We start from the raw sequence: 10,050 nt of genomic DNA on the forward strand, positions 1-10,050 counted from the left end.
TTTTAATAAACTGTGAACATTGTATGTGCGTGTTTTCTTCATTCATAAACCGCTTATAGTATACACACACACACACTCACACACACACACATACACATCGGATGTAGCGATGTTAACAGCATAGTTGAACTGTAGACATGCATGTGTAAACAGCAAGCGGCGGCGCGCGCAGCAAGAGTTAATGATTAGTTGTTATTATTATTATTATGACGACAGCAAAAGAGTCAATAGCAATAGTTAACTTTGATAATCTAATTGTAGATACAAAACAAGTGGGCAAAAATTGTCTAGATAGAAAAAAGCATGGTGAGTTTTTGCCAAGTTCAGCTAGAATTCTAATTTGTGGTGCATCAAATTGTGGAAAGACAAATGTACTGCTGAATTCAATATTCAATAAAAATGGATTAAAATTCAAAAACCTATACTTGTTCAGTAAGTCTTTGTATCAGGAAAAGTATAAATTATTGGATGTTGTTTTTTCAAAACTCAAGTGTGTAAACTACTATAAATCTGACAACATTGAAAGTATACCGCAACCGAATGATATTGACACTCATTCACTGATAATATTTGATGATTTGAATGTTACATGTGTGCCGCAAATACGTAATTTTTTCACAATGGGCAGACACAAAAGCATATATTGTGTGTACTTAATGTGCCGCTAGTATGAAACTCGTGAGCTAATAGATTGTAAATATAATTTTGTAAACCATTAAACATTGGATTGTAGTCTATAAATGGTTCATGACCGTATTTACTGTGTGCATAATTGTTATAATAATAAGTTTTCAAACACCCTCTAAATTCATTCTCTAATAAACTAAATGGATCATATCTATGTGCTGTTTGGTCCTTTCCCGCTCCACTAACAGCTGTCTGCTGTTCTTCTTCTTCTTCTGCAGTTTGCGCCAATCTTTTCCATTTAATAGGTGCCATATTTGTAGTTACTACTACAATTACCTACGGTAGAAAAAACATAATACAGCAACAAATATTTACATACAAAGTAACAATGAAAAAAGATTATTACCTGTTTAGTTTTTTCTATTGTGTTGATGATGTACACTCACTCTGGTCTACTTTAATATTAAATGTTCTACCATATGGTTGAACAGACATTGAATAACCAGTCATGTCGATTTTATTCTTTTTTTCGTCAAATTTGAACATTTTCTCGTTGAAGTAGCGTTCTGGTAAAACGTATGACTTGTTGTGGCCACCAACTTCAAGTTTCACTAGAATTCTATCACCATAATGTGTTTTCAAATGTGCAGCACTGATCATGGGGTATTCTGATCTGGTATCAGTTCTTGTAAGCTCATAAATTTATGTGATGCATTTTCTGCTGAAATCGCTCTGACTAATTCTTCTGCTGACATCTGTGAAAGTCATGGTATTTTATTCTGTACAAAATAGATTATTACACAATGATAATGTTTGATCTTGTACTTGTTCTTCCTTCAAACAATAGATTTTACCTATGTCTGCGAGTAATTTTCATAGCTGTCCCCCAAAGTTCTTCCATTTGTTGTTGTGGGTGTGCTTTTTGGAAAAAGACCAGACCACCAATTAAAATTCACAAACGATGGTGAATTTAGTGTATATTTTTGAGTGAAATATGAGTTTAAGTGGTATAATCGGAAAGTCAATTTGATGCAATTGCAATACCAGATTTCACCATCCATCACAAGAATATGTTTGTATGTACATGGAGCAATGTGCAAAGTTTGCAATGGAAGATACCAGCCACTGTCAGCAATCCTTCTAGCATTATTCAATGCTATACTATATGACGAGTAGGTTATTTTCATATCTTTAATTAAATTGCACAAACTTTCCATATCTTTTCGTAATTCGACACAGGTCCATCGTTCATTTGGTGTTATGATAATATTTTTTTACTTTAGTATTTTCACGTTAGTGTGTCTCCACTCTTAGAGGAGAAACTCTGCAAACAGAAAAACAAAATATGTTTGTGTGTTTCTCTCTAGAGGTTTTTTTACTTTGAAATAATTTCTAATGAGATAAGAAGAAGAAGAAGAAGAAGAAGATGTTACAAATAGTTGTGAAACATACCTTTGAAGAAGAAGTTTTTGTTAACAACGACGACAATTTCTCTCTCTCAATCAAATAATAATAATAATGGCACACACTGCTGGCTGGCTGGCTGGCTGGTAAGTGTGTGTGATCAATGGTAGTTGCTTATACATGACAATTTCTCTCAAACAATGGCACACACTGCTGGCTGGTAAGTCAATGGTTGCTTATACAGAGAGACAAGTGTTCTGTTTGAGTTTTCAGGCAGCAATAAAACATTCCGGTCAAATTGAAACTGTTTTATGTGATTACAAACAGGAGAAAGTGCGGGTGGAGGTAAGAGTCTCAACTGAAGTGGGATGGCGAGGGTCGAGAGATAATGATAGGGTAGGCTAGTAGACACTAGTCATCTCAATTATTCAGAAATGTTTTTGCGTCTTGCATATTCCTGCTGCTGATGCAAGAACTCCACCCCCAGCGTGCAGAGGAATGACGACACACCAGTCACTTATTTCGGGGCGGGGGGCGGCGGGCTGCTGTGGTAATTACAGCAGTTGGCGGCGGCGGGGGGTTGTGTGCTCCAGAGCTGTGTGTTTTGTGTAATTACATGTTGAGATTCGCACGAAGCAGGCAGGCAGCGATAATTACATACACACGCACACACAGACAAATTATGGGGTATTGTTTTTACACGACAACAGAAAAAAATAATTATAAGTTGTTGTTGGTGGTGACAACAATCGTTGCCTGCTGCCGCCACCCCCCTGTCACCACTAACACTATTGCCTCATCTTAGGCAATATTTTATAAAAGGGGTTAACACTTTGTCACTTGTGCACACAATTGTCTCTTCTTTCGAGTGAGTAGAAGGCTACTTTTTGTGTGAGCGATCACTTCTGTCTTACAGTAAACACACAGACAGAGACAACCAACCAGTCACTCTCTCTCTCTGCGTCTCCTAACAAAGTAAGTCATCTTATTGATTTTTTGTTTTTGCTGGTAAGGGGCGATTGCTGAGATCGGGTTTATCTCTTGCGCTCGGCTAAAAACCGGTTTTTGCGCTGCAGATCAAAAATTGGTTTGCTGAGATCGGGATTAACCACGCTCGAGCGCAAAAGTTGGCCGACCGGCAATTATCGCAGGGAAAAACCTGCGGTCTAAAAATCGGTTTGCTGAGTTCCAGTCTAGGCTGAAACTTAATCTCGGTGGATTGCTGAGTTCAAGCGTAGATCAACTCGGGTTTAAAAGATAATCTCGGTGGATTGCTGAGATCGGGAGCAGGCTATAATGTGATAATCTCAGGAGCAAAAACGATGATTTTAGACTCCTACTTAGACCTGCTAGGAGGCAGGTTTAAGTTCGGGATTAAGCTATTAACTTGCTATTGTTTTGATTTTATCAAAAACCAATGTCAAATTGGGGTTCGTCTTTGAATTCTGAACGATTTAATTACCCATAAAGTCATATTTGAAAAAAAATTTTTCATTGATTTTCAATACATACTTACATCAAAAAACGGAAATTAAAATATCTCCAAGCGACCAGAAAATTAATAATGCACATTATTTATTACAAAGGAAATATATTATTATTATTTGAGTTAATAGCAGTAACTTCAGGTGCAGTTTTATCTCTGAGTAGCAAATATCTGTAGTTTAGATTTACCTCTTATTGAGCTGTAGTGACACAACCATCTCACAACTGTGACATGACCACAGTTGTCACTATGTCACAACTGTCACTACTAATAGTGACACAACTATTCCTAATTCCCTATGTTGAAAGTTATGTACGGAATTTCCATTTGATAGTTTTATAACCAATGATAACTTTTGGGTCCGAATCATCTTTATATTTAGATTTATATAAAAATATGCATAATAGTATGATATTTAAATACCTATATAATAACCACAGTTGCGTTTCATCAGCCGACGAAATTATTACTAATAAATTTATCAAACAAAAGTTTTTGCCCTTGATAACCGGGCATTCAATTATGTTCAATGCTTCCACTTAGTAACTCAAACGTTTTTTGCTCAATGGAGCTGTGAGAGTTTTCCCTTTGAAAAGATATTTGTTTCTGGGCATTGGCCTCCATCAAAGTCCAATATTTTTTCTCCTTCTCAATGGCTTCCATTTTAGCCCTATGTTCTTCATTGATGACAGTCAATCTAAGTTTATGTTCCTCTTCAAGGTACTCCATTTTCTTCTTGTGGAACTTGTCTGTATTGGATGAGACACGTTTGATGCGTGGTTGAGCGGATCCAGTTGCAGATCCCGGAGTGGTTGCACGGGAATCAGGTGCTGTGGAGGTGCCCGCTACCGGCGTGTCAGGCTTTGGGCTTGCTGACCTCGTACCCTCCAGTACCTCAGTTCCATCATGATCTGAAAAAATGGATTTCCTTCATTATATTATATCAAATATCATTATTCTTATATACTAGTTTTATAAGACTCAAAACTGTTTGTTATAGGTTGAAAGTATTAATAATTGTAAATTTATTATATAGTATTACATCAAGTCTGATAAGTTTCAAAACTATTATTAGTTGAATAATTGTAATTATTTATATTATGTTATATCAAGTGAGTGTGATAAATTAAATTTTTTTTATAAGTTTAATTTTTTATTTTCTTCTTTTTTCTATAATTATCAAGTGTGATAAGTTGAAAACTACTTGTTACAAGTTGAAATTTAGTTTAATTTTAGTTTAAATTCTTGTTCAATTTTTTTGTATTATTTCTATTTTCATCTGGATAAAAACTTGCTTCACAGTGATGAGAAACATCTTCCATGCATCTAAAATATTCTGTAAGTGGGGAGTATTGTTTGTCTTATCTGTCCAAAGCCTGGATGAAGTGTGATGGGAATCAAATGAGAATTCATGCAAATTGAAAAATGCAGAGTGAAGTGGGCACTACAAGAATATTGACTAAAATAAATAAAATTACATCACTCCACTTCCAATTGATTATTATAAAGTCTTCAAGTAACCTTTATGAAGTAATAGCTCAGTTTATAAATAGTTGCATTTATAAAGAAAAATCTAATCATCATTATAAAATTGGATTTCTTGATGTCATGACTCAAGAAAGAGTTATAGATTATAGGTACATGACAATATTCTTTCCTTCATTTCATGATGTTGAAGAATATTATAGCGGATGATGGGAGGAGGTAACAGGGGTTGTTATTGTTCTAACTTCAAAGAATGACACAATAGAACTTTTGAACATGATGTGCTCAAAAGAATTTGTGACAGGGAGTGACGGAAAAGAGGAAGAGGGAAGGTATGATAAGGAAAGAGCGATGTTCAGGGTGTAGAAATATAGACTGGTCGAGTGAGGGGTGGCAACAGTGGCAACCAGTGGCAACATTGCAGTGGCCTTGAGAGACTCATTTTCGCTTGGTAAACTATAGCTGTTGTTTTCTAGCATGACAACAGCCTTTTATTTTTGAAAACTGTCTTTAGGGTGTGAGAACAAAGAGCAACCAAGTTGCAGATAGCAGGTAGAAATCTACAAAAAATTATTCACTAAAGAAACTCACGGTTCACTGGTTTTCTAAGAATAGCAATAACTAAAGGCCATCCATTTCAAAGACTGTTGTAATTGAGAGCAGATTGGCATGTCAGCATACAATATGATACAAAGCTTAGATTTCGTCGTTGGAGGAAAAATTTAATTTCTTGAGATTCAGTATGACAAGCAGAATGTGATAGGTTTTAAAAAAAATCAAATATATCAAATATCATGTACTGAACATCTGTGTTGATGAATATTTGTCGTACCATTGTTCTATAGCCCAACTTTGTCCAGATGTGTTATTGTGGGGTAGAAACGTGGTAATCAGGTTATACATCACTGCACTCAACCAGCAAAATAAAAGGTTCGTAAGCTGCTCACGAATGCAAAGAACTGGACTAAAGTCTATTTGAATTCAACTAGACTTCAGTTCAGTTGACTCAATTGAAACACATTGGTGTTATAAAAAATGCAACCATACCAAATTTGGGCAACTTTGAAGAAAGCGAACTTCGAGCAGATGATTTTCTATGTGCTATGAGCTTTATATTACGTACTTTACTATATGAGAATCCAATATATTGATCTTTCCCTTCCCGGCAACATGTAGATGATGTTAATCAGGAGTGAAACACAAGGAATATAATTAATTATTATAGTTATCAATTATTATAATTATCAATAATTATTATAATAGACTAATCAGTCTGGACTTGTTAACTTACCGCTATTATAGTCATTGAAGTCGTCATCGTCATCCGGAATATTTTCAATTGGTACTTGGTCTTTGAACAACTCTTCCATTTCGGGATCCTCAACTTTTGGTGGTGATGGGGGCCCCCCTCCAGTGCGGAATCTACTCCTCCTTTCCTCCGATTTTTGGGATTTGTAGTCATTCTTGATTCTTTTCCATGCTCCTTTCAACTGTTCAACGTTCCTTTTACAATTTAGTCCCGCAGCATTGAACTCTATTAGAATCTCTTCCCACGCTATTTTTCTCAAGTTCTCAGTTTTTTGATCATGTAATTTTTTCCCGATTATGGGTCAGCTCACAACTAGAGACTTGATCAATGTCAGTTCGACTTTGGTGAAGTTTATTCTTTTTTTCGACTCTGCCATTTCTACTGCCTATAACTACCCACACTAACACTAAACACTAGCCTATTAATACACTATCTACACAAACACTAATACACTAGCCTATTAATATACTACACTAATTTATTACAAAACAAAATGAATCAGGATATTGGAATGAATAACTGAGGGTGGCAGAGTGACAAAGCGAGTGAATGCGGACAGTGTGGTAGTCGAGAAGCATTCGAGACGGCTGCTGCCAACATTGCGACAATAATTCCCTGCGGATTCCTCCAGTTGCGCTTCGGTCTGGCTAAACTTGAGCATCAGTCTGGCTAAAACCGCAGATCAGAGTTGCTCTCGACAAAAAGATAATCGGCAGCTAAACTCGATCTCAGCAAACCAATTTTTTAGCCGAGAGCAAAGTTGCGCTAGACTAATGTTGCGCCGGGATTAGCCAGACCCGATCTCAGCAATCACCCCTAAGTGTCTCATTGACCCAGTCTCTCTGTCGACACAATAAAGAGACTCTTATTGATTTTTTGCTGGTTTTTTTATGTGTTGCATTTTGATGAAGGTGTGTGTATGTCGTTTTTTCCAGACATGAACAATAATGAGGAGCAGCCAACTAACCTTCCCCCCTATTCTCATTCTCCACCTCCACCATACGGCCCACCCTAACCGTACAGCTCCCGACCATCATCCCCGACCTCCAGCCCCCGACCATCATCTCCGACACCCCCACCAACCACCTCATCACTCTATGATGTTGATTCATGGCCTTCCTCCCCCATTAACCTACCACATTCCACCACCACCACTTCCTCAGCACCATACACCAGCTTTGACTCATCACTCTATGATGTTGATTCATAGCCTTCCTCCCCCATTAACCTACCACATTCCACCACCACCACTTCCTCAGCACCATACAACAGCTTTGAGGAGAGGAGAATTATGTCCTTTTTAAGGAGAAACGTACAAATAAGGAGTCAGCTATTCACAGAAAACACACGAGTCGATGATGATGTCGATGACCTCGATGATGACCTTGATGATGAAGACGAGCCAGACCATCAACATCATGTCACTAGTGTGTGTTCTATGTGTAGAATAGTTGACAACTTCTTGTGTCTTCTACTCCCCTGCATGCACTTAGCATGCAAATTATGCTTGCTAAGTTCCCGTAAATCTAGGTATTGCAAGAGGTGGATTGATGGCTGGCTCAGCATCAGGCAATCACCTTAATAGCGCAATTCCTATCCCCCCCTAGCCTAATCCCCATCCTTTCCTTTTCCTTTTCCCCACCTAACTAGCACCTCCTCCTCCTCCTCCGCCACCTCCTCCTCCTCCCACCCTTATACTAATCCCAACAGATATTACCCCCCTAGTCGTGTGGTTCCATGCAACAACACCTCCTCCTCCTCCGCCTCCTCCTCCTCCCAACCTTATACTAATCCTAACAGATATTACCCTAGTCGTCGCAGCAGCATCTCCTTTTCCTTCTCCTCCCACCCTAACAGATATAGTCGTGATGACACCTCATTCCACACATATAGACAGCAGGTCCACCATGATGATGATGATGATGATGATGATGACGATTATACTCGCAACATGCTAGAAACACCCCAAATAACCCCAGAGCGCCAATCAGATGTGCCCTATCCTCTAACAAGAGATGGCTACCCTGATTGGGATATTATACTTGGTCGTGACCCCAACTCTACTAACCACGTTATGGGTGGCCTGGATAAAAGGATTCATCATCATCATCATCATAATGTAATTGAACTAATATTATGAACACACACACACACACACACTTTACCTCCTTCTACTTTTTCATACACTAAATAGCTGGTTCGACAAAATAAAAAGACAATTAGTTTTTTTGGCTTTATAGCCTTTTTTTTTGTTTTTTTATTAGCAACACAAAGTTACATAATTTTTTTAAAATCACATTATATTTTGAATTTAAATAATCTAAAAGTTTTTTAATCTTACTACTTTATCAGACCGAATGAACCGTTCCAGTTAAGTGGCGGTATTCTTAAATTATATCGTAGATCATGAGACAATGGGCACGTGTAGATTCTGGTATATTTTCACTTGCTTCAAAATCAACTCTTATGTCCACACTGCCGGTTTTCAGCGTTTCTGTCTGTCGTGAACAATCGAAAACAAATAATGGCAACTTTTGTAGAGCAGACTTTGGTAGGAGTGGAATTCTGGCATGTGTATCTCCGTGATTATAGCTTCCATTGAATTGTGTGTACATGTTATAGATACGAGAATCATCCCCGTCAATAGTTTCATAGGGAAAGTCACGTGTATTCAGATAAACACGTACATCTTTTACTTTACACTTGTCAAAATGTGATGCATTCTTTGTTGCCACACCACATCTTGCAGTTTGCAATGCAACAACAATATACCTTGGTTTTTCCATATGTGATGCAGTTTTCACATTCCATGAATGCTTTGTGCTTGTTGGTACAGATGGATACTCATAAAGTTCCCAATGCCTGAATGACATTTGTATAGGTGTATCATCTCTAACCATTTTCAATAGAGAAAGTTTTGCTTCATCAGAAACCTCAATGTACGGTATCCTCCACTCTAGGCATTTAATGTCAATTTTACCTTCGGTATTAAGACAATCAATATCCTTGGCAGCTCGTCTCAACACTAATTCTTGTTTGACATTCAGCATAATACATCTATAGTCTTCCGCAAAACCCAACAGATAGCGTAGTGGTACATCGAGAATATTTGTGTCTGTTCCATTCACCGAAAATGGTTTAAATCTGTTGGTAGAATCGTAATAATAGCCGGAATTCTCCATTTTCTCCTGTTCATCTTTTTCAAAAGTGACGGCATTTTTCAAAAGTGTAGTTATGCCTGGACTTCGAGTACTATCAACCTCAGTCCTGTTAATTTCATAACGAATTTCAGAAAATAGAAAAGCGAAAAATCCGGGTACACATGCTGCTGTATTTATTGCCTTTCCATCTGCTGTGGTAACTGTAAATTCCAAGTGGAGATAACTCTCTGATGGGAGAGTATAAATGTCCGTTTGCTGAAGACACAATTTGATCTCGTCATTGGCTGCAAAACTTCTATTGTAGGGTGCATGAGTGTGAAAATCATAAGAGGTAATGCTGTCATCTGAAAACGGTCCGCTTCTCCTTACATCCAAAATTGACATTTTTTCTTCACTTTGTTCTTTTTGTACTAATTACGCGTAGTCCTCTGTTTAGTAGATAATTAATACTTTTAGATGTTAGCTCTGCAGTGTCTGGCAGACGAATGACGTTTTTGTTAGTCGATCCTGTATTATCAATATTTGACAAATCCAATAGTCGTGTAGAATCTTCTCTTCCTCGCCTATTACCACCAAGT

General features: G+C 37.5%; 1 protein-coding gene across 1 annotated transcript in view; it reads right to left on the bottom strand.

Annotated features, from left to right (window-relative positions):
- Positions 1–6,960, bottom strand: part of LOC120354467 — a 16,591-nt gene extending 9,631 nt beyond the window's left edge. The window contains exons 1-2 of the mRNA XM_039441670.1: positions 6,294–6,960; positions 3,996–4,428 (exon numbers count right to left, since the gene is read on the bottom strand). Of these exons, the coding sequence (XP_039297604.1) occupies positions 4,034–4,428; positions 6,294–6,372 (474 nt within the window). The 5' untranslated portion in view covers positions 6,373–6,960 and the 3' untranslated portion in view covers positions 3,996–4,033. The remainder of the gene's footprint in view (positions 1–3,995; positions 4,429–6,293) is intronic.
- Between the last annotated feature and the right edge of the window lie 3,090 nt (positions 6,961–10,050).

Source organism: Nilaparvata lugens, chromosome X (genome assembly GCF_014356525.2).
Source record: "Nilaparvata lugens isolate BPH chromosome X, ASM1435652v1, whole genome shotgun sequence".
Taxonomy (NCBI): Eukaryota; Metazoa; Arthropoda; class Insecta; order Hemiptera; family Delphacidae; genus Nilaparvata; species Nilaparvata lugens.